At 41.2% G+C, this 25,920-nt stretch overlaps 1 protein-coding gene across 2 annotated transcripts in view; it reads right to left on the bottom strand.

The window, feature by feature from the left end:
- Nucleotides 1–868: 868 nt before the first annotated feature.
- Nucleotides 869–25,920, bottom strand: part of LOC6569011 (zinc finger protein 423 homolog) — a 32,215-nt gene continuing 7,163 nt past the window's right edge. Inside the window, exons 2-6 of one of the 2 annotated variants that reach the window (XM_043215744.1) lie at nucleotides 23,813–23,995; nucleotides 7,966–8,441; nucleotides 5,230–5,372; nucleotides 2,777–4,427; nucleotides 869–2,295 (exon numbers count right to left, since the gene is read on the bottom strand). In XM_043215744.1, the coding sequence (XP_043071679.1) occupies nucleotides 961–2,295; nucleotides 2,777–4,427; nucleotides 5,230–5,372; nucleotides 7,966–8,441; nucleotides 23,813–23,966 (3,759 nt within the window). In that variant the 5' untranslated portion in view covers nucleotides 23,967–23,995 and the 3' untranslated portion in view covers nucleotides 869–960. Of the gene's footprint in view, nucleotides 2,296–2,776; nucleotides 4,428–5,229; nucleotides 5,373–7,965; nucleotides 8,442–10,793; nucleotides 10,888–23,812; nucleotides 23,996–25,920 lie in introns of those variants that run through there. The other variant, XM_032741052.2, reaches the window with a different exon arrangement.

The following is a 25,920-nucleotide window of genomic DNA, read 5'->3' as shown; positions in this document are numbered from 1 at the left end:
ATAAATATTTTGTTGTAGTGTCTGGTTTGGGTTTGCTTTATATATATATATATATTTGTTTTTTTTTTTTTGTTATATGCTACACATTAAAAATGCTTGGTGCTTATGTAAGACATAGATCATAATTGTAGAGTTAGCATTTAGGATGATTATACGAAATAATAAAATGTACACATAAATTATTGTAAGTTATTAAATAAATACTGAAATGAACGCATTGCGCCTTTAACTACATATAAACATAAACTGAACATTGGTCTTTAATTATTATTATTATAATATACAAACTAGTTTATCATATATCGTATAGAAATTGACAAAATTCATTGGATTTATCTTTGAAAACTATCACACACAAAGTTTATTATTATGCTTGTAAGGAAAACTACACTAGACGTATGAGTTATTAATATTATTTAAAATATTATTATTATTATTATGATGTTAGTTAGCTAGTGTTATTATAATGATGGTTAAATTTATATATATATATATCTTAAATACTAAACTGTTCCTTTAACATATGGAAAATTGGTAGTTTTTAATTATAGCGGCAAGAAAAGAAACTTATATTAAATGAGTATGTTTTTAAGATATTTTTAATACTTCAAGTAAATGAAAAGAGATGAAAAAGTTAAGTATTTTACTCGATTTTGTTTTTAAACTTTTGCGTATATTATCAATCTATAATATTTTTCTTAAGTGAGAAAACATTTGCTATAAAAATGGAATTGAATAAAAAGATATTTTCAAAACGATGGAACAGTCTTATATAGAAATTATATGGTGTGCAATTGGGGAATACCTTTAATATTTCACTGATTTTCACTATATATATATAATACTAATACATATATATATGCTTAATCTGAAGGACGCTAAACGTTTTAATGATGTAGTTAAATAGTGTGATTAATTTGCAGATTGCTTAATACTTGAGTTAAGAAGTTGGCTGCATGTTCAGGCGCTGTTGCTGGAGCGTTCCGTGGAGACCAGTTCGTTGGAGCGGGTCTCGTGTGGCATCTGCTCGACCTCAATGTACTCCTCCTCCTCCTGCGTGGGTGACTCCTCGTCGGGCTGCGGTGAGTTAGCCGCCTCCGATTCGTAGAGCTCCTGCTTCACATGACTGGGACTGAGCGTGAGCACGGGTGAACTGGCCGATGAGCTGTGCTGCGCCTCCTGCTTGGTTGTGGGCCGTGTCGGTGCAGCAGCGGCTGTTGGGATTTGCCTTAGTTCGTGGGCACGCTGATGATGCTCGAGCTCGGCACGAAAGTAAAACTTCTCCGGGCACAAATTACAATCGTAGGGTCGAGCACCATGCTCCCCAATGTGGGCCAAAAGGCCACCGGGTGCCGTAAAGACCGCCGAGCAAATGTAGCAATTGAAACCACGCTGCTCGGTGCCGGCAAACGTGTGCTCCACGAGATGCTCCTGCAGTTTCTTGGCATGTGGCAATATCAGTTTGCACAGATTACAACGATTCTCGAGATAGCCCACTGTGCTGGCTGCTGGTGGGACTGGAGCTGCTGGTGGCAAAGCTGCGTCCTTGTTGCGTTTGCCATTCAGGTTATGTTTGCGACAACATTTCTCGCACAGCTTGGCGGTTTCGCCCGCACCCGGCAAGGGTTCCAGGCACAGTGCACAGACGGGCTCCTGGAGGCTGCCACAACTCGGTGATTTTGTGTGGAATTTGGCATGCAAACTCAACTCGAATTCCGAGTGCAAAGTTTGACGGCAACAAATGCAGGCCATGGGCAAATTACCATCGTTGCCATGCTCGCCGAGATGGGCACGGAATGCGGCGACATGCTCCAGCTGCTGGCCACAATGGGCACACTTGCCCGACTGGCCCACCTTCGAGTGCTGCAACTTGTGCTCGGCGAGTATCGCCGGCGACGGAAAGATCTCGTCGCATATGAGACACTTGTGCTTGCCACTCGAATTGTGGCAGCTCTTCATGTGCTGCTCCAGCTCCGCCCGCGACTTGTAGTTACCTGAGCAGTAGGCACATCTCAAACTGACGCCCGTCTTCAGATTGTGTGCCAACTTGCGATGCGAATGCAGTTCGGCCTCGCTGCGCAAATCCTGGCGCTCGCACATGCCACAACTGTAGCTGCTGCCCGTGCTGGATGCCGTCGCATTTGCCGCTTGGGTTGCCTGTGCCGGCAGCTCGGGTGCACTGGCCGCCGGCGAGGTTGCCTTCGCCGCATACATCTCCATCAAATAGCGCTGACTGAGACCGTACATCAGAGCGGGATGCGGCGTCTGTTGGGGCTTCAGCGCACTTGTATCCACCTGTGAATAAGGGGGAAAGTTGATATGGGTATAACAATTAGTAATTATTAATTATAGTTAGTATTGTAATTACAATGAGTAATATTTATTAATTAGTAGTATATAGTACCAAGTAAGAATGCTCTCTTTAAGAACCTAAGTCAAAGTCTTTAACTACCTTAAGTTGTACAGATCTCAAATGGGAATATGAACTTGATTATGTTTATATGTTTTTCAATCAGGGTTCTTAAAAGATCTCGAGGAAATTTCTACAATTAATCGATATTAAGTTGAAATCTATTAAAATTCAATAAGATATATGTATTAAAAAAATTGGTATATCATAGATTGATAGACAGATATATAGGATAGGATATATAGGATATAGACAGATTGATAGACAGATATATTATATAGGTACACGGATAGATATCGATATGTTATCGCTTTTATCGATAAATTGAAATCAACTTGATCTGCGAGCACTTACTCCAAATCTTACCTGCAAAGGACTGTAGAACTTGTTGGTTGGCTGCGTGTTGGTGGGCGTGGCATTGCCGCCTCCAAACAGACCCTTGAACGCCACATTGTAATCAATATGCAGATTACTGTTATTGTTTGTGGCAGCTGCCGCAGCCGCTGCTGCCGCCGCCAACGGTGGCAACAAGGCATTCACATACAGACTGCCCATCGCATTGTTGGCACCCTGCTGCTCCTGTTTGCCATCCTTGACGCCGCCATGCTGGCTCTGCATATGCCGATCGAGCAGGAATTCGACGTGGAACGTTTCCGGGCAACTGGGACAACGGAATTGGCGAGCATGCGCCGCCAAATGGAAGTGCATTTCCAGCTCCGAGGCGCAAACAGCGCGGCAAAACATGCACTGCAACGGATTGGCAGGTGGAGCAGTGGGTGGTCCACCAACTGCTCCGCCAGCAGCACCGCCACCCACCAGTTGATGTCGCGTCTTGACATGCACATGGAAATCCGTATCGTTGCGAAAGAGTTCCAAGCAAGCGCTGCACCGCAGCAGCTTCGTCTCCTGACTGTGGGCACAGGCCAAATGAAGCTGCATGGACATGCGATTCTCGCACAGCTCCGAGCAGATCACACACTTGAGCAGCGTCTGGACATGTTCGCTGATCAGATGCTGTTGCAGTTCCTCCGATTTGGCAAAAGATTTGCCACAACTGGCGCCGCAATTGAACTCGGAGCTGCTGATCAGGAAATGGGCGACAACATGTCGCTCGAATTCGCTCTGCTCCGGCAGACTCAGTCCGCAGTGGGGACATATCAGTTGCATGCCTTCCGCAATGTGCGTCTTCAGATGATTGCGAAAACTCTCAAAGTCTGGCAACCCTGCGTTGCACTGATTGCAAAAGAAGACGCCAGGTGGCGCTGGCGGCGTCATCGCTCGTCGCTTATTGCTGCTCAGATCCGTTGGCAGCTCCTCCGCCGGCGGACTCGGCAAATCCTGCTTGATCTTGGGCATATCCAAGCGTGGACTAAATGTGCCCGCGGTGGCCAAACGATTAAAGTGCTCATAATACGAGTTGGGACTGCTTAGGCGATCCAAGTGAGTGGTGCGCATGTGCTGGAAGAGTGCCGCAATATTTCCGAATTTCATTGTGCAATATTCGCAGCTGAGCTGGAAACCATTCGTGGGTGGCTCCACTGTCTCCACTGTGGTCTCCCTGCTGGTGGCTGTCGAGCTCCTTGCGCCCGGCTGCTGTTGCTGTTCGTGTGCCGCCTGCAGATGGGCATTCAACTGTTCCAGGCTGCTAAACTCGGTCACCTTGGGACTGCAGTAACTGCAACGCAGCAGGGGCGTTGGAGTGGGCGTGGTCGGCACGGTAACACCACGTGCCCGCTTGGGGAACTCCAGGCGACTTGGACTGCTGTCGGAGGCAAGTGCCAAAGCATAGCGTCGCTTGTGCAAACTGCCATTGCTCGAAATGGACGCCGATCCCGTCGAGCGTGGACTATAATTCAGAGCATTGGGATTGCCACCAGCTGCCAGAATTGCCGCATTCTTCTTGTGCTTCTGCATGTGGGAGGTCAAAGCAGCGGCAGTATTATAGCCACGATTGCACATGCTGCACTGGAATGGCTTCTGAATATCGTGCGTCTTCATGTGAATCTTTAAATGATCGCTGGGGTTTGGGCATGGGGAGAGAATAAAGCGATTCAGATGTGATTAGATGGGGTTAAGTTGTAGCTGTTGTACTTGGAATGAAGACTAAGAAATATATGGCATATATATAGTGAAGATCAAAAAATAGTGCATTTAAGATATGGTTCAATTATGGGTTCAGTTAAGTTGCAGTTGTAAGCTTTTTGCTTCACACTTGATCTGGAGACTTATATAAATAGATGGCTAGAGTTTTAGCTAGAATGTCAGATAACTTTTAGACTTTCTTGATTATTGTTATGCTTGATCTTTAGACTCTTATCAGATTTCATTTCATTAATGAACTTGCCCATATCCAAACAAATTGAAGTCACTTATAATCTTAGATGAATATATATCTTATTTCTTGGAGTAATAATTCTGAATAAATCTTTAGACCTTACTTTTTCAATCATTTCTAATCCATTCTTTGTAGGTCTTCTATCTCAATCAACTTACATTTTCCACACAATCGAACCAAAAACTAGTTTCGCTTTCGACTCTAATTCTGAGTTTTAATCGGTTAATTTTGGTTAACGGTTGGTGTTTCTGTTTGGTTTCCAGTCAGGAAATAAGGAAATTTCAAATTTCGGTGCAGTTTATGGATCTGATTGTGAATTTCAATTGTTACATCTTCGTTGACGATTTGGGTTGCTGTTTTATGCCCTGATTTATGCAACTTTCTTTTCATTTCTAATTTAATCTGTGACTGGTTTGATTATCCCCTTATCAATCTCCCGCACAGGAGCAATTCTATTTCCATCTTTTAACTGCTCCTCACTTACCTTCTGGAGAAAGCAGCCTCGCAGTGCGGACACTTGTAGTTCCTCTCGTTGGTGTGCAGCTTCTTGTGGCGATCTCGGGATCGCTTGTGCTTGAACAGCTTGGCGCAGTATTCGCACTTGAAAGGCAAATGTTCGGCATGGCTCTAAAGAGAGAGAGAGAGAGAGAGAGAGGGAATGGGGGAGATTAGCAGAGTTCAACAAGTGTTTCTTTTATTTCGGTTGCAATCTGCGGTTGTTATGATCTGAGCCGAGAACTCCTGAGTCTGACTAACCTATTTGAAATTCTTAGAAGTTGTCGTCGTCATGTCGTCAAGTCTTCAGTCTGTGCGATTCCTGTCTTGAATTTATTGCTGCACTGCAGCCGTTGACTAAATCTCAATTCCTTTTTTTATACACTTTTGTGGTGGGCATTAATCATTTTGTTGTTCAGTTTGTAAGGTGTGCAGGAAGATATCTCGAAGTTCATAAGGTTTGTCTACTTTTTGATCAGCATAGTTATGAATTAACTATATATATATCTACCTGATCTGATCTACTTGATCTAACCACCTGATTTGATTCATAAAGTTTGCATTATTCTTGAGCAGTCTTATTAGCCAACTTGGAACTCAGGAATTATTTAAGCTAGCTGAAAATTAATGAGAACGGATCAAATTTTACCAAGTTATTTTGGTATAGTTTCGTTCTTCATAGGATCAGATTACTATATATATATACGACTAATATATATACCATAAGAGAATCAATCGTTTTCTTAATTTAATAATGAAATTTAGGTTCATTTGAACTGCCTTCAGTTAGAGTATTTCAGCTTCGACTTGCCATAGATGGCTGTGTTTAATAAATCTGATTCTTAAACTGAATCTGCATACCAGGTGGCAAGGGGGGCCAAGGGGGGACTAAAGCATGTAGGTGTTTCACCTGGCTTGTGGACAAAAATTCATCTAAATGCGCAACGCAAACGCCAGAAAAAAAAGTAAAGAAAAAACCAGGCGAGACTGGCGAGGAGGGTGTAGGGGCGTAGGTGGTTTGAGGGGTGTCGGAAGGGGGTTCGCCTCCACACACACACCCGCAACCGGTTTGCTTTTTGGGTTCTTTGGCGGTCAGTCGCGCTTTGCTTTAAAAAAAAATGTTGCTTTGAAGTTAAGCGCTGAGCAAAAAAAAAATTAGCCCATTTGTATGCAGCCCCCCGAGTTGAAGTTGGCTTATTGCACAATATGAGCCAGGTTAGCAGACGGAGCTCGCAAAATGCTCTCTCTCTCGTGTTGGTTATGGTTTTTTAAACTGTCGCGCCAATCCTCATGAACATCATCATCACCAGGCTACTCCCCTCCCACACCACCAAGCCTGCTTCTGTTCCCTGCGAGAACCGAGTACCCCTTCGAGGATCAAAAGGTAGCGCAACAAATGTGATGTTAGAAGAGCCCTCCCACCTCCCTCCCTTTACCGTAGCCCCTTTCAAGCGATAAGCGATCTGCAGTAGTCCTAAACACAGTTGCAATTGGGTTAACAAGTTGCTGATGTCATGGGAGTACCAACAACAACAACAACAGCAACAACTTGGACAGGATGAGGCATGTGTTCAAGTGGGTGAAAATCGAGTGTTACGTGTTGCTTGTGGCTTGTTGCTTGTGGCTTGTTGTTGTTGCTGTTGTTTTTTTGCTGCTACCGAAACTTTTTGCTTTGTGTGCCGCTTTTGGCCGACCTCTAAGAATGTGTTAAGTGGAAAGATATGCATCTAATATATAGAAATATATTTGAATCCAAAGAAACATTTTTGCATGTTTGTTAGAAGACTTCAATTATGAGGATGCTTCATTTTTTATACAACTTGACGACTTCTTACATATGATATTTATTTTTGCGTAAACAGAATTCCAAAAATGTTCTCAAGATTATATATCAGTAATCAAGATGATATTAAATTCTTCAATAGTGGAAATAGTATTACTTGGTTCAAAGAAGAGTTTAGGTTGGAAGACTTTGAGACTTATTATGGATAGTGAAGTCTTTAGCCTCAAGAAAAATCAAGTTGATCAAGATCAAGATAAGAATATTTCCATGCTGTAATAATTGAACTAGCTGAACGCTTTTAGAGGTTTAAGTTCTTTAATCTTTCACAGTACCATTTCTTAATTTAGAAGCGTTGTTCTTAGAGATGGCTTTTCTAGATAATAAATATAGTTTTGTATTATAAAATATCAAAGCATTAATAATTTTGATTCATATTAGAGTTTAGCTATTGTATATTTTAGATATCCATATTCGAATACCTTTCCTATCCATTTAAACCGAGCAACTCAGCTCATATTGAAAACTTTATATTTTCTAGATTATTTATCTAGCAACACATTTTACTCTGTTCATCGTCTTTCCTTCATACAACATCTTCCTTAACCTATTAAACTTTAACAAGAAGACTTTCCAACCCCGTATTCAATTTGTCAATCTATTTATTCCCGTGACCCATTTTCATTTGAAAATAAACTGAATCGATGGCAATTTGCAAATTGTGTTTTTCCCGCTGAGCGACATTTGAAGGCTGTGGCTTTGAGATGCCAAACCAACTTGGCTTGTTCCAATTTCAGCTTCCCCACCCAAGTCAGACGAAGGCAACCACCCAACGCTCTTAGACATAAGCGCCTTAGACAGTGTCAAGTCGACTAATTAACCAACACTTTCACCCCAAAGGACCTTTGAGTGGAGATGCGGAGATGGGGTTGAACAGGAACTCACCTGGACGTGATGCTTCAAGTAGCCGAGTCGCGGAAATGATTTATCACAGAACTGACACTGATAGGAGCCGTCGCCGCGACTTTTAATGCTTTCGCCTGTCAACTTATCAAACTTGCTGGCGGCAACTCCTCCACCTCCGCCACCTGCTGCTCCTGCTGCTGCTCCTGTTCCGTGTGCTGCTCCTGCGGTTGCCAACTTGGCTTCCTTATTGATTTTGCGCAGCTTGTTGGCAATTTTCAGCGCTTGCTGATGATGATAATGATGATGATGATGATGATGCAAATGAGCGGGTCGCTTCGGCTTGGCCAGATCCTGTTGCTCCGCAGCAGGACCCTCACCATTTGCCTTGGACTCTTCGGAATGATTGTCCTCGGCGGCAGCCTTGGGCAGCTGCTGCTGCTGCACCGAGTTGGGCGTCAATGTGCCATCCGAGATGCTGGGCGAGTAGCTCGACGAGGTGTGCGTGCTGTACATGTCTAAAAGAGAGAGAGGAGGAGGAGTAGATTGGGGAGGGCATCAGTATTGCAATTAAGATCATGTCTTTCGTGTGGGCAGCGACTGCATCCTTATTAGCTTCATCGTCGTCGTCGGCTTCTCTTGTGACTAATACACACAGGAAATCAACGTCGGTTTATCAAATGTTCTCGGCACACACACACACACACACACACACACACGGACATTTAATTCAATTAACATGCTACGTTTGGTGTCGCCTCCACCCCAGAGACGCACTTGAGGCCTAGCCTCCCTACAACACCCCCTGTCTTCTGTAAATGAGCCGCACGTTTGTTTCATGCAAACTAATTGCGCTTTTGTACTTAAGAGCATTTTAATTACAAAGATCTGCCACTTGACGCCTCACTCACACACACAGCCACACACATACATACTAGCAGGCAATGAGGGTCACTCCAATCATACACTGAGCATAACAGTTGAGCTTGTTCATTGAACGATCAGCAGTAGCTAACTAGATCAATTTGAAGCAAGCAACAAGCTTGATCCCAGTTGCATTTTTAGCTCATCAGGATCTCAAAATTGTTTTGTGGCATAGCCTCAAGCCTCTTAGCTCGATCCGGATGGCTACAGGACTTCTGAGTGGCTCATATTGGCCGAAAAGTCAGTCGAATCTGTTAATCATGATAAGGAATGCTTACAGCACATTCTATCCGGCTTAAACATATTTTAAGAAATTATGAACATTCAATTCATATTTATCAGATTTAAAAACAATGAGCTTAAAGTCTCCAGATATGAATTCAAGGAAATAACAATCTTTTGAATGAAAATTCCAAGCACAAAAATATTTCTAAATTTTTTACTATTTTTTAAAAAATATTCTATATCAAGATTTATATTTCGATTCTTAAAAAGGATTCTTGTTTCTCAATCAAATCAGTAGTTTACAGCATTTCAATATATTGTTCAAAAATATATAATTTCTAATAATCATTGATATGCAATGATTTCGCTCAGTGCACACAACTAGCACTTCGATATGGTCGCCGATCTATCACCACGCGCCAAGTGTCGTTTGTGTTTGTTGTTTATTTGTTTGTATTTGTTTTTTTTTGGTACACTTTGGGTTTTGGAAAACTTTAATTAAAGCTAATTGCGCTGTCTGATCCGTCTGTGGCTGTATTTGTATCTGCATCTCTCTAGTTGTAACTGTAAATGTATCTCTTAACTATCCTATGTATCTATCCTCTGTATCTGTATCTGTTTGTTTTGGCTGTCGTCGCTTGAACTCTGATCTGAGCTGATCTGAAGTGTGGTTCTTGCTTTTCCAGCTACTCCAAGTGCAAGTTTTCAACTTGGTTTTTCTTTAATTAGGAAACATGAAAATGATGCATCAGATTAATTATTGTATATGTATATGGCGTCAATTGGGAATTGTCTTCGCCTTTGTAATTAACCGTTTTAAAGTGCCTTGGGTCAAGGAAAGTTGCAAGAGTTCGTAAATCTTAAGATTTGATTGGGTTAAATGAAGATTGAGATGTCAGAAAGGGGTTGAACAGATTACAGCCAAGAGTTAGCGGTTAGAATTGTGTTTTACACTTTCCACTTTGATTTAATGGATTTACGATAGCTTTATATATCAATATTTGAAAGGGGTTTCTTTTAAATTATATAATCTATTGCCAGAGATTGTATATGCCAAATAATTATTTAAATTGAGAAAGAATTTAAACTTATTTGCTCGCGTCAGATTTTAATTAAAATATATTTTGGGATCAGCTTATCACCTAATCATTTTATTATGTTGAAACCTTCTTTTAAATATTCTGCCTGAAAAATAGGCAATGAATTAATTTATGGAAAGTGAAAGTTAAGTATATTTTATATAGGAAACTATGATTGATTATCAAGTAAACTTTTAATAACCTTTTATAGACAATGAATATTAAAAATATCTCAGAGATCAAACATTTCACATATGATTTGAGCAGAATATAAGCTTGACAGAAACCCTTAAATATATTTATTAAATATACATTCAATTATGAATATATACAATCGCAGAAATTCTAAATATTTATGCATTTTTCTAATATAGAATCGAAGAACTTTTAAATATTTATAAAGTTCCCATTTACGCCAAGCAGAAGACAAAAAGGAGAAGATCAGAAATAGGTATATCTAAAAAAAACTTCAACTCATCAAATTGTTGAATTCCTTTTGTTAGAAAGTGTCACAAATTAATATTGGTGTTTCAGAAATCACGCTCTTAATACACAGGTTTTATATAAGGACCCACCCAGTTTGAATAAAGTTCTCCCATAAAATCCCCCCAAAAAAACCAAAAAATTTCTTTCTGAAATTACCGTTATTTGTAATCTCCTTTGTGGCCTGAATCTTTTCAATCAAATTCTCCAAACGCGAACTGGGACCGCGATATAACATCTTTAAGGCCATCATGGCATTGTTCAGCGAATCGCAACAAATCGAAGCAACTTTTTAGCAAATTTACACCAAAAACTATTTTGCACTAAGACATGCGTCACACTGAAAACTCTGGCTTAGAAATAGCGATGCGGCAACATTTGAGGAATTTGTTACACAGATTAAATACAACAATTTTTCAATTAACACGCGACGACACCAAACGACGCCAAAGGATCGCAATTGTTGTTGTTGTTGTTGGTGTTGTTTTTGTTGTTGCGCGTTCGGAACGTCCAATTGCCGCGAGCACCAAAATGTGACTGAAATCAGAGCCAAGAGCCATGAGCCAAGAGCCATGAGGCAAGCGCCGTAGGAAACACGAAGCAGCAGCGCTGTCGTCGCCGTCGCAGCAACGGGCGTCAACGCCTATAAAGCAAAATACAAAATACAAAATGCAAAAAAAAACCAACACCAACAACAAATTTCGAGCACTTGGCGAACCAGTTTGCCCAGCGCATGCGTCTCTGTGTGTGTGTGTGAGTGTCTGTGTGTGTGTGTGGATTTGCCTGCCTTTTGGGATTCTGTGTGCACCAAGCAGCGAGGCGTCGGCGTCGCTGCTGCCAGCGCAGCGGCCAGCAAATGAGAAGCAAACAAAGCACACAGCTCAGTACAGCATTAAATGGCGCCCCAAACACACAAACACACACACATCCATACACACATACAAGCGCAAACGCAGCCATGCGTGAGTGAGTGAGCGCAAGCTGAATTTTGTGAGAGAGCAAGAGCGTAACATTTCTCGTATGTGTGACTCTGTGTGTGTGTGTGTATGTGTGAGTGCGCTGCTTATGTACAGAGCCAGTTGAAAAGGCGGAGCATGGGAGCCAAAGTCTGTGTGTGTGTGTGTGCGAGTGTTAGTCTGTGTGTGTGTGTGTGTGTGTGTGTGGTGCCGCTGTCACATTGGGCGTTCATTTGTTAGCTTGTGGGAGCGCGAGAGAGGGTGTTTACAGGGTGTATACATAACATACTCTGTTAATGTGTAGCAGGGGGAGAGAGAGCGTGGGGGAGACTGTCTACAGTTGATATATATTTTTCTTCTGGCTAACAGAAGAGTATTATGCAAATTATCTCTGAAATGTCAGGTGTTGATGTGTAGCCTTTTTGTGAAAGTTTTTCATTTTGTTTTATTTGGCGTGGTTTGATTTTGTGACTGCTGACTGCTTTGGGCAGCTGTAAAAGTTTGGACAACAATATTTGCACTTTACTAATATGAAGAAAACGAGAGAGATAGAGAAAGAGAGAGAGAAAGAGTGAGAACGAGCAACTAGCTGGAAACTGCTTTGAAAGAAATCAGGAACTTCAACCAATAATCATACAATATTTGAAATCTGAAGCAAATCAGCTGATAATCATTAAAAACTACTATTTTATCTTAATTAATTAATAAATACAATTTAAGAAAGAAATAATTTATTTTTTAGATTCTTTTTATGCTTTAAAAATCATAGCATTTAAGCTAATAACCATTTTACAATTCAGATATATTTCTCTATTATTTTCTTCAATTCAAAAAAATGTTGGTTTATGAGAATTTAATTGACACAAAATTGAGTTGTGAATTCAAAGGACTAAAATCTTTTATGTGTTCACTTCATCTGCTCCACAACTTTTGACAATTCATCACATTGACACACTAAGCAAATTCTCACTTATTTTTAGCACAGAAAATTAGAAAAACATTATCCAATTTAAATACTCCCTCCATTTTGTTGGCCATCAATTTCGATGCTGTATCAGGATTCATTACCACATCACAAATTCTGTCAATAAGCCGCCAATCACAAGCGCAAAAATCGGAGCAAAATTTACACAATAAAATGAGAAATAAAAAGCGTGCAAAAAGGCCAAAAACGGCAGCGAACACGTTAAAGCCATTAGCGCTAAGAGACGCAAATGTCGCCCGTCAATATGGCCAGCACAACAATAAAGGACAGCTGGCAAGGACAGCAGCAGTGGCAAGCCACCACAGGCTACAGGCTACATGCTGCATGCAGCATGCCACTAAAAGCCAAATTAATTATGCATGCAGCAACCTCTGGCAACAATGGCCAAAAAGTGCAGCAGCTTTTTCAGTTATTCTTCTGCTTCTCTTTTTTTTGTTTCTTTTTTGGCTGCCTGTCAGCAGCACTCAACAGCACGCCCACAAAGTGCCACACCCCCATCCGCCTACACCACTTAACCAAAACTATTAGAACAATTAAAAAATCACTTTACACATTAGCAGTTGCTGCTTGGTTTTTTTTGTTTTTTGTTTTTGTGTCTGTTTGCGACTCGTTTCGCATCTGCAATTGGATGACTGGTGGCCAGCCAATGGGATTCGTTCGTTGCGCTGCCAACGCATGCGTCGCTGCGCAGAGCGAGCCAGCTAGCTATACGCGTGCTGCTCTCTCGCTTATTTACTCGCCAGCCGTTGGGCAACTCTCTTCGCTGTTTCGCAGCATTTATTGACAGCGCTGTCGATTTCGGGATTTGTCGCTTTTTAATTGCAGCGAAAGCAAGCGCTAATTGCGGTTATGTGTTGGAGTTGATTGCGTGGTTGTTGTTATTGCTGTTGCTGTTGTTGTTGCTGTTGCTGTAGCTGTTTCTGCTGCTGGGTTTGCGTTTGCGCGAGTTTGTCGTTTCAGTCTTTGGTTTGAGGTTAGGATTTTGCCCAGTGTGAAAATTGCGTGTGAACTTTTTTAGACTTTGCATTCCTTTGTCAATACTTAGCCGATTTTCAGGTCTAGAATAATACTGCACTTAAGGCCGATTTTGGCAAGCCGATTTTGTCTCGATTTACATGTTACAATTGTATATTCTTACGTGATTCTGGCTACAGACTCAACAAGTGGTTTAAAAACTATTCAAAATTTCAAAATGCCATAACTTTGACAACAATTATTCACTTTGTTAGTCATAATTTGACCTTTTGGTTGGCAACAAGCTGCTGCCTCGAAATTCCAGCGAATTTTTATTCTGTGCCTTATAATTGGACTTGAAAGTCAATAACTTGGTAAAAGCTAAACCTTTTACAACCACCCAACTCCCAACCTGACCTCAACTTAACAGAATATCAATTAAAAAAGCCACAGATTGCCATGCAAAAAAGAACCAATCCATTTTACGAACTTTTCCAATATTTGAAAGCATTAAAAACTTCATTAAATAATGATGATGAACCCATCAATCCAATAGAAACTCAATCTCAATCTCAAAACCAATTAAAGTTAATTTTACGCCTTAAATTTTTAATGCGCCAAAAACTTGTGAAAAATGTCAAAACAGACAAAACAAGAAAACAAGAAAACAATCCAAAAATGCCCTCAACCCCCTCGTCCTTTAGACGCCCAACTGTTGTGTGACTTTCGACGACTTTCTTTAATTGTAACAAGAGAATTTCCAAAAATTTGTTAACTTAATTGCCTAACAATTGTAAATAGAAGCTAAGCGTTTTTTAGTGTACAAAAAGATTTTGTACAACACAATTTCCACTTGCCGTTGAAAAATGTACAAGTTTTTGCAGTTGATTTGGGATTTTTGGCTCTTTTCACTGGGCTTTCCATCTCTCTCCCACTTTCGAGCCGTTAATTACGTTTGAGTGACAGTTTTGTGACAGGCGCTGGTTGAGATCACGACCACGTCCACGTCCACGTCGACGTCCCCTTCCATTTACACGATGAGCCCAAGGTTTATTTTGGAGACTGCTGGGAGGGTTTGTTGTAGTTGCTGTTGATGTTGTTGTTGTTTCCCTTTGGTTGGGGTGTGGGTTCTGGGCTCGGTGGGTGAAAAAGGGTGACCAGGTAAATGCGCCCTGGCAGCCTTGATGAGCCTTGGCTTTAGCCCTTATGCGATGGCCTCAAATCAGATTTAGACTTGGGTATATTGGCTTCTACTTTTAATGTTAGATGCTGGATGGTCTCAATTTAAGTTTGATTGAATAATATCGATACCAGTAACTGATTTAAAGTGCTGGATTTCAAATAGTTAAGTAGAGTTTGCCATTTTGATTGTGATCTGTCAACTGTGAGCAAGTGTAGGGTATGTAAGTAGTCGTCACTGCCACTTGCCATATCCATTCACATTAAAACTCTGCTGATTTCTGTGCATTTTTAATGCGCGGCTAATGTGAGTGACGCCTAAAAAACTTGTGACTTTGACTGAGATTTGTTGGTCAACGCGACTCCTGCTGCCTCTGCCTGGGAGCACTTTTCCCGTTGGCTCACATGTGACAGCATGGTTAACACACATACATAGATGCTGTGCTGTGCTGTGCTGGGCTGACTGCTGACAGGCAAAGGGTTTTTGCCAGAGCAGAGCTGACCCTGCGTTTTTGACTGGCGCCCTCATGCATAATAGATAAATTATAAAAATAAGCGCAACACATGAGGAGGTGTGGTGTTTGTGTGTGTTTGTGGTGGCAACATCAGCAACCTGTCAAGCATTGTCCTTCAGCGCAAGTGTCCTTTTGTTGGCATTCACTCGTCGCAGGAGCAGCAGCAGCAGCAGCGAGCATTCTAAATTAACCATTTCAATTTGCCATTTGCAGCAAAAGTCACTCAAATTGTCACTTTGATGTTTGACAGGCTCAGAAAGGGCCCAAGGTCCGAGTCCTGAGTCCTGAGTCCTGCGCTCATGTACATAAATTAATGTATATGGGTCTCCATAGATTTTTATCTCTCACACTCCGCTGGCCCGCTCATTTTTAACTGCACAATTAATCAGACGCTTAGGACCACATTTAATTAGAGGCTTTTGCCTTTTTTTCAAAAAGGTTCATTTGGGTTTTTTTTAGACGATTTTTTTGTAATTTTTGTATAGAAAAGTTGTCGCTTGTGTTATGATATGATTTGAGTACTTAAAATCGCATTTAGTCATGCGAGGCACTCAAATGGTAATCATTTTAAAAGGTAGTTTTAAAGTTTTAATGCTGAACTAAAGTTTAATTGTGTGGTTGTAAAAATAAGAAGCTTATTATAATTACTATGATATTAGATTATTATGTTTATAATTATGCTGATTATGGACGAGTATTTAATCAGTAATCAGACAGAGAGAAATAATCAGGGGTTAGTTTGACTAGGGGACAATTTAGTAAGGATAGTAAGGAGTGACTTTCAATAAGATATTCAAATATAATATATATATATTGTAATAGATATTTATATGATCATAGAATGGTCTATATTATTTCTTTAAGCTGTACCACTCCTTGGTAATTAACTCAACTAAAACCTTTTATACTCGTTTATCTCAAGACCCTCCTCCATGACAAAAAAAAAACCCTTCGGAACTGTTTTTAACGCCAACTCAATTATGTGGGGCGCCATTATCACTTACCCAACAGAAAAAAAGAAGAAACTATTTGGAACCCAACTGTGCAACCTTTCAAAACATTCGAAAAGTCACTTAATATATTTACCAAAACAATAATTAATAACAAAATCAGATCTCGAGATATCCATTGAGTTGTGCGCACTTTAAAGATACAGTCAAGTCATCAGGGCACATAATGATGATCCTCTAATAGTGCTCAATGTCCGATTGCGTAAACTGCACTCTCTCCCTCTCTCTCTCTCTCCCTTTCTCTCTCCCTCTATTTGTCTCCCTCTCTCTCTCTCGTGAATGAAAAATGAAGTGAAATACTCAATCAGGGAGCAGGCATCACAGTTTCTGTCTGACTTTGGGCACAGGCGCTGACACAAATCAATCAGCGCTTGAAGCGACAGGTTGAGTTTTAGTATCGGGAATCACTCAGAAAAAAAGTGGATCTGGTTTTCTTATTCATACGAATTAAATTTCTAAAAATTGTACAAGCTTGATCTAAGTTGATAATGCTGAAAATGAGATTTCATCTTTTTACTTTTTGGAAATATTCTGTCAAGAAAAATGTGTCTTAAAAGTAGAAACGCAAATTCTTTTTTTTAATTTGCGCTGCTCAAGCGATTTTCTATTGCCACAAATATTTTTCTGAGTGTAATTTTGGTTGATCTGCATCAGTGTTTGTCTTTGTTACAGGTAGAACAAGTTGAGTTCAATTTTCATTGATCGTTTTTCGAGGCGGCGATCCTGATGGACGATGGACTGTCAGCGCGGTAATGATGCGCCTGGCGACGTGTCGGGTGCGTCCTGCGGTGGCAAGCGGTTACGCCTGCCCCACAAACCAAACCCGATTTGAAAAGGGTTTTTGGTTTTTGGGTTTTGTGATTTCGGCTTGACTGACTTGGTCCATAATTGACTTTCGCACCTGCCAACCGCAAAAGCAAAAGAGTGGAGCTTGGACTTAGTGAGTGAGTTGGTTGCCGTGCCCCCGCTTTGGGTCTGGCACGTGGCACGTGCTAACAGCTTGTGGTTACGACTAGTGGGGCAGCTGCATGGGGTGTGCCACAAACAACAAGAACGGCAAGCAGCTAGCAAAGCAGCAGCTGCCACCGCTGAGCTACTTGACCAGAGTTGCGCGTGCCACAGACCGGAGGCAGCCATAAAGCGCGGAATTGAATTGAAGTACGTACGACGTACTCGTAATTGAAATGCAGCAGGCCCGAGTTGTAGGCAGCTCAACAGTTCTGCCTCGGATAGAGATTAACATGTCCGATTGCCACATCCGATGTCTTTTGTGTATGCGACTCTGGCGATTCCGGTTGCTGATATCTCTCTCATTCTCATTCTCTCTCTCCCCCTCTCTCTCCTTCTCTCTCTGGTTCTTCCACCCGGAAACTAGAACTCCACGAATGTGTTTCAAGTGCCGCAAAATATATATAAAGGGGTCTGGTCTGGTCTGGCGAAATTGGGTTTACGACTCTTCTTGATGTTGATCATAAACATAAAATGATTTTATTACCTTCATTTTGACGGCAGTTCGTCGACATTTAACTAATAAGCAAATGGCAACAACTACACACACACAAACACACACAATTCTATAGGCCAAAAACTATTGAATACAACTAAAGTTGAATTCAATTTGCATTTGTTATGTATCGAAAGTGTAGCCATAAAATATGATGTTGCAACATGAGGTAAGCCAAGTTATTTGCATTACGCTCTCATTTGGGAGCTATTCAACATGGAGACACTAAAAATTTGAACTCCTTTTTGAGGGCAGCACTTGAATTTATCATTTAGGTTCATTATATGATTGCCGGGGGTGTTAGTAGTTTGCCATCAAGTTTGTAACGCATCTAAAGAGACGAAGGCATATATATTCTTGATCAGCATCAGTAGTCGAGTTAATATAGCTGCTTATGACTGTTTGTGTGTGTCTATGTCAACTTGTCTAAAGATTTAGTAATGAAACTTGGGATATATCTGTCATTTTGCTGCAGGCAGTGCATATATCACTTTAGCATGTAGTTGATATAGGAACAATTGAAAATCTTTTTTGTTCAACAAGTTATCCTTATAACTAACTAAAGAAATCAGCTGCTTCAGACTGCTGAGCATATATAGTTGCCGTATGAACAAGAAATCGTTAAATGACTTCTTTTAAGCACAACTTATAAGTTCATAAAGCTAACCTAATCAAACCCACAAACAAATAATCACAATCAGACTATCAAAGACAAATTGTTCATTGTTTTAAATTTATAGCGAAATTAGAGATTTGATGTAATCTTCGATGTGTCTAAGATAGACGCTTTTACTTGTGTTATTTGAGCATGGGAATTTATTGGTATCCCTTGGACTCTAACTTAAACTAGATGCGCACTTTCCTTGACTTAACTTCACCCCATCTATTTAGATCACATCAACATAAAGCACTCAACCACCCAGCAAACATATGCAAAATACTCACTCCTCGTCCTCCCACCCTCAACCTGGGAATTGCAATCATTTCGCTGAGTAGCCGCTAAGCCAGCAGCAACAAACTACACGTAACACATTACCACCACCCAACCCAACCCAACCGCCCAACCACCCAACCACCTCAAACCTCCCATCCCAGGACCACCCTCAATAATGTATAACATGCATAAGATTTATACGTTAAAAAGCTACTGAAATAACAACCGAAAAATAACCCATAACAATACGTCCAAATTAAATCCTTTAAGGCCGGGCAAAAACAAAGAAAAGAACGAGAGACAGAGAGAAACAGAGGGAGAGAGAGAGAGAGAAGGAGAGAGAATAACGCATATGCGGCAACATTTCAGCGAGTATTTCATTTAAATTACCAAGAATTTATCTTCAAGAGTAAGAAGCATACGCAAATGTATGGAGTAAGGAGTATGGAGGGGGAGTATGGGTTAGGGGTTAGGGGGTGGGGGGAGGGGTGTACGGCAGTTGAGGGGGGTGCGAAAAACTGCCAAGTGTTTCCCTAGGGAAAATGGGTAACGCGTTCGCGAAATTGTGCCTTGGAGTCGCATAAGACAAGCGAACGGCGAAAGTGGCACCAAAAGTATGCACATGGGAGCCACCAAAAAGGGGGTGTGGCAGGATAACCAATTGGCGGATGTGTGTGTGTGTGGAAATATTCCCGAAATGTGTGCGAGTATGTGTGTGTGTATCGTAAAACGTACGCTGACTTTTATGCGAAATGAGAACGTCTTGAGCAGGAGCAAAAAGAAAATTTCGCCCCATCGTTTTTTTCTTTGCTGCAGGAGCTGCTCCTGCTCCGCTGCTCCTGGGAGACAAACTGGGCAGAAACTTGGCCAGCCAGGCAAAACACCTAACGCACATAAATCATGCAAGAGGTGGCAAGCAGCTAAAAACAAAACAACAAAGACAACAAAACGCTGGGCGTGTCATAACTTTTGCCTGAATGCCAGTCGCCCAATTCCCAGGACATGGTCAGGCAGCCTTTTGGCCAGGACTCGCGGGAAACAGACCAGCTTCTGCTTTGCTGCAGCAAAACTTGAGCTCAAAAATTGCTGAAAAAGTACTGCAGCTGACAGCGTGAAGAGTGCAGCTGAAACAACCCCCTCCAACCCCATTCTACAACCCCTTTTCAAAAGAAAGGAACAACTTTTTCATGTTTTTTTCCGGCTGCTGTTTTGTTGTTGTTGTTGGTGTCAAGGCGTTTTCACACCTGAGATTGCAAACTTAACTTGGCTGATTTCTTTTGTATTTTCTGTTTTTTTTGGGCACTTATTATTTATGACTTATATGAAATCTAAAAATAAATACTCTTGGTTGGGGCTTAGATTTGCCATGGATATATATATCACAATAGATTTCATTTGATGCGTGTTGACCCAGTTCACAATTACTGCTTTCGTTGTGTGTGTGTCTCTTTTAGCGGCATTTGTTTTGAGATCTTGGCTTAAACGTGATCTCGGCCCTTTTTGAGCACACACAAACAGTTCATTAAACTGTTTCACTGGCATCTACTGCAAACGGCTTTTTAGTGACCAGTTTTTCCAGCCACAGATTTCAATCTTAAAGCAATTTGCGTTCATTTCTTGTGAAAGCAACGGACTTCAACTGACAACACGACCAACCTGTGAGAATTTTTGGCACTTTAAGCACAAATCTACTGCAAGACCAACAGAAACACAATAATTAAGTTGTGATTTGGAGTGCGAGATGGCAAGATACCCTGGGAATAGCAGATAGTCGTGGAAATTAGCAGGTAACGCGATCGGGCAGAGAGAGAAAAAGAGCGATCGAAGGAGTGAGAGCCAAAGAGAAAGAGAGAGAGAGGGAGAGGTATAGGAATAAGGAGAGGAAGAACCACACACAGATTGAGCGAGAGGGAGTTTTAGAGAGAAAGAAAGAAAGAGCAAGAGTCAGAGAGAGAGAGAGGGAACCTTTGAGGAAGACCGATACAGAGAATCTGCAAGACAGCATGAGAGAAAGAGGTAAGCAGAGTGAAGAAGACAGACAGAGAGAGAGAGAGAGAGAGAGACAGGGAGAGACATAAATTGAGAAAGAGTGCGAGTTAAATTGAGTTGTTTGTACTAAGCTAGATAATATAGATCTATGAAGATCTATTAAGAACTAAATTGTGGTTACGATATGCTCTTTAAGCACTCATAGTATATACAAGAAAATTAATAATTCTCAATGCATTTTTCACAGACTTCCTTCCTATGAAAAGGAGGCAAAAGGACATATGAAGTCTTTGGCTATTATAATCACTACAATCTAGGATCAATTGCTTAAGCAAAAGCAATAAATATTCGTTCTTAAGTTATATATATATTATATACGTCTCTTAGTTTAGTAAATGTACATTTCCACTAGTCTATAAAACCCCATTTCAGCAGGCGATGTTACAGGGCATGGTTGGTCCAATGAAATTGTAAAGAGTAAAAACCCCTTTTTATGTCGGAGACAGCAGCAATTATTTATGGTCTTAGACGCGGACATGTAAGAAGGCGCTTTTTGCAACAATTTTTGTTGTTATTGTTGTTGTTTTCCATGTTTGTTTGTCTTGTAAGACAAATGTGTAATTAATTGCGTCGCATCAAAAGGAAACTTGTAGCGGAACTAGCTAACTAACTATTTGCATACACCAGTGTCTTAAAAACTCCCATCCAGCTTGTCACTATTTAAAACCATAGAAAGAGTCAGAGACAGAGAGAGAGAGAGAGGAGATGAGAGAGAGAGAGAGAGAGAGAGAGGTACACTGGCTTGGGGGAGACACGTGCTATTAATAAATCAAAAGGACACAAGGCTCTCAGAGTTTTAGACCGGAAGTCCAAGGCAAATGCAAACAAATGAAATGACTTGGGTAAACTTTCACAAAAGAGAAAGAGAAAGAGATAGACAGAGAGAGAGAGAGAGGCAAGCTCAAGGAACTGCCCCTTACCCCCTTGTGGCGCTGTCTGCTTGACTGCAACTAATTGCATTTCATTGCATACATTTAGGCGCAGCTGCAACCCAAATAAAAACAACAAATTTCACACCGCAATTTCTTCAAATCTCAACGCAAAAGCCGTAAAACGTTTCAAAATTGTAGCCAAATAGCCATGGAGCAACCAGCGTGCCACCGTGCCAACGTGCCACCGTGCCACAGAGCCATCGAGCCATAGAGATTTCCATGGAGCCAACCACACAAGTGCCGCAGCTTCTCCGCAGCCAAAAGCCAAAGAAATGAAACTGGGCAGAGCCGAACCGAAAAGGATGTCTCAACTCAAGTTGAGGTGGGTGGGCGGGGAGACTGGACCAAGTGTTGAGTGCTGTGGTAGGTTAACTAAGTGTGTGCACTGTGAGAAATGCGATGAAAGTGTGGAATACAAATGGAAACATCACTTTTGAGAAGGTGCTGGAGGCAACTAATACAGGAAATGCCATTATTAGTATCTTAATACAAAACTTCATGCATACACTGTGCAAAAAGAAATCTTACTAACCAAAAACAGCAAATGTTGAACTGGAAAATCAGCTAAGCCGAGAATGCAATTAATTTCTAAGGAACTGATTTAAATACAACTAATAAAAAACTAAACTAAATAATTTAATCAGCTGCAAATGGCAAGTTTTTTATGCTGAGCTTCTCATTATACATTTCGCTCAGTGTACTCGAGCATAAGGCAGCACTGTGAAGACATTAAACCAGCGCCAGCAACTTAGTTGAGTCGAGTTATGCCCAAGCAGTCAGCCAAGTTCAGTTCAAACTGAATGAATGTGTGTGTGAATGTGAATGTTTGAATGTGTGAATGTGCTTGGATGTTGGACAGTCGACAACGACAAGCAAGCAACAAAAACAAAAAAGCACAAGCAAACCAGGAAAGTCTGGCAAAAAATAAAGAAAAATACAGGAAGAATAACAACAACAACAAGAGGCTAAAAATGAAACACAGAAAAAGCATGCGAAATGGCACTAGAGAGAAATGTGGCAAAGGAGCGAGAGATAGAGAGAGAGAAAGAGGAAAGGGGAGAGCAGGAAGTATGCTCCGACCGTAGCTCATGATGCTTCTGTCTCCCTGTCTGTCCTCGCCCGTCTCTCGTCTCTGTCTCGCCTGGCGCTTGTTCGACAGCTCGTAAATGGCAACGATGAGGATGTATGTGGTGAAAGTGAAGTGAAGTGGCCTCTGCCCAGCTATCTGTGGTATACATATATATATATATATATATATATGTGTATATATATGTGTGTGTGTAGAGTATAGAATAGAGAGTGCGACTCCGACTTGGTGTTGATTGCTGTTTGGGGTTTTTAAAACGTAGTTAGGCCAGCCCCCCCGGCTGGTCGTGCAGCATATGAAACGACACCCGCGGCACAGGTGTAGAGCACCCAGGAGTGTCGTCGCCAGCTGCCATATAACACCCCATACGGCAATTTCAATGGTTATAGCAACAGCAACAGCAACAACAAGGCACACGCATACAGCTAAAGGAGCAGCGGCAACAGTGGCAACAACAGCAGCTCGAGCAACAGTAGGAGCCACAACCAGAGCCAGCACCGGAATAGGAGTCAGAGTCAGAGTCAGAGTCAGAGTGGGAGTGGGAGTCGGAGTAGGGTGGCTGAGTGGCTGCGACAATTATGGTCCACCCTCATCTAAACATAAATGTTTTTTATGTCTTATCAAAGTAAATGTAAAAATGCTTTTTATGCTAACAGCTCATCTCAGTTATCAAGCTGAGAAAATTGGCAGCAGAATTAAAATTCATATTTCATTTTCTTCATCGCTTCTAGTAAATTATAAGAGATCTTCAAGCACTAAAAACTTCTTTATCAAAAAGCTGTATTGGAGTATAATTATTTAAGAAAAAGTGTTTGATTTTTACGCTGACAGCGTTTGATAGTAGCCGATTCTAGGGACTTCCACGAGTTCAAAAAGCTAAAGCTTTTCAAGATTGGACTTCATTTGATAGAGTTATGATACTTAATCATTTTCAACATTTACTTGCTTAATTTTAAGATTAAGCATTAATATTTCATGCTCGAATAATGTATGAGAAATGATAAGGAATTTTTAACTTAAAATATTTCTTTAACTTTATTCACATGTGGCAAAATGGCTTTGAGCAAACTCACCGGAATAGAAACTGTCGAGACTTTGCAGCTCCTCATCATCGTAGTCCTCATCGCCGCTGAGGCTAAGCAAATCATCCGCCAGGTCATCCTCCAGCTCCTCATCCTCCTCGTCCAGCTCGTCGTCGTCGTCAGTTGGCTCAACAACATTCTCCATGTCCTTGTCTTGAGGAGCATTTATGTTGCCTGTAAGTAGACGAAGAAGAAGACGAGGCAAACACACAGTTATTTAGTTGTAGTTGCAGTGGAAGCTGCAGCATTTGAACTGCGGCACGTTCCACAGCCGCTAGCTGCATGCCACGTCCCCAGATGCAAGGAATTTTGATTATGCTATGCCCCTGGGTGCCATAATTCCATGCCCAAGCAAAGCCAGCTGCGCTACCGACCCAATGCGAAACCAAACCCCCTAATCCCCAATTGGACCCCCACCCACCACCCGACCTCCCACAACCTTCCCCTCCCCCTCCTTTGAGCTGCCTTTGATTGTTGTCTTAAGAGCATTTAAGAGCGAGTGCTGAGAATGCGCAGACGCCTCGCAAAAGTCCTTCAACTGCAGCTAAGAGCGAAACTTGTTTTGGTTTTAGTTATGCGCTCTCTTTCCGTTGCTCTCTCTCTCTCTCTCACTCTCCCTCTCTCTCTCTCTCTCTGTGTGATGAACAGCTGTTTTTGGCTAGCACGTGTTGTGGCTGTTAGCAGTTAAGGGGTTTGTGGTGGGAAGGGGGGGAATTCGAACCCGTCTGCGTCTATGACGTGTGGAATGCGACGCTCGCAACATTTTCTTTGCATTACTCATACGCAACGTTTGACGCGTCTTTGTCTGGACGTTGACTGGTTCTCAGTGTGTGTGTGTGCGTGTATATGTGTGTGTGTGTGTGTAGGGGGTGTAAATAACTCAGTCGCAGCTGCTGACTGTCTGGCTGCGGCAGCTCATTCAGTTGACAAATTAGGTTTAGATGTCAATGGTGTGTTGTGGAAGGCATTTGCAAGTAAATAGCGAATATCTCTGTGACGACAACTTGTGAATTGAGTCTTTAAGGAATCTGTCTCAATGAACTTATTAACTGAATATGTCACAATGTAGTAATGATTTAAAGCCGAGTAGGCATAGCTAGTTATAATCATTATTATACTATTTTTATTTATACAATAATTTGTTTTTATAATTCAACTTGGAAGTAGTTTTTTTTTATTATAGGGGATACTTGCACTTGTTAATCCTGAGCTTATCTGTATCTATATGAACCTAAGCATAAACTATGTTGCGGTCATATATCTAACCATCTAATACCATTTCATAGTTGGGTATTATATCAGATTTTATTTAAAGGTAAATTTATCCCAAGTGCCATTGGTTTTTTGAGGAATCTGTCTTTGTTTTAATAAAGTTATTAAACGAAAATGCAACAATTTGATTATGTGGCAAGGATGTAAGGATATGCTCAATATAATCATTATTCTACTATTATCATTTCTATTCTATTATTAATATTACTAGTTTATTGGCACAATGATTTCCTATATTTGCCAACTAGTTCATCTGTACTTCTACCAACCTCAAGATTTACGAGGTTTAAGTCAGATTTATCTATCTATAATCCCAAATCAAACTTTACGATACTATTTGATGTTGGTTCCTTTCGCTTTATACTTGCTGCACTTTATGCGAAATGATGCAGACCCGAAACTAATTTGGAGCCAAATGGAAAATCACAAACATAAAACCCGAAATACATTTTGAGATGCGTTTTTATTAGTTTCTAATGACAAAATGAAATTTTCGGCAACAGGGTGTTGCATACCTGGCTCGGCCAGCCCACTTGCAACATTCTAAGCGCTGCAGCGTTTCTTTGATGGCGCCAATATGTTGGCCAATATGTTTGCTTGACGTATTTGACGATGTGTGCTTTTATGCCACACTTTGCATATACGCGCATAAGCTGACAAGAAGCGGAGTGGCAAGGCGGTTGGGAGGGGGGTTGCATAGAACGGACGTTGCCACACGTCCAATAATCCTTGTCCTGCAACTGGGGAATACTTCATCAGCGGAAACAAAATTTTACGAATTTCTCTGCAAAAGTGTGTGTGTGTGTGTGATGCTGTGTGTGCGTGTG

The sequence above is a fragment of the Drosophila grimshawi genome, unplaced genomic scaffold, assembly GCF_018153295.1.
Source record: "Drosophila grimshawi isolate 15287-2541.00 unplaced genomic scaffold, ASM1815329v1 contig_1367, whole genome shotgun sequence".
NCBI classification, from domain to species: domain Eukaryota; kingdom Metazoa; phylum Arthropoda; class Insecta; order Diptera; family Drosophilidae; genus Drosophila; species Drosophila grimshawi.
The sequence above is the reverse complement of the archived record's forward strand: the minus strand, read 5'-3'. Positions and strand labels throughout refer to the sequence as shown.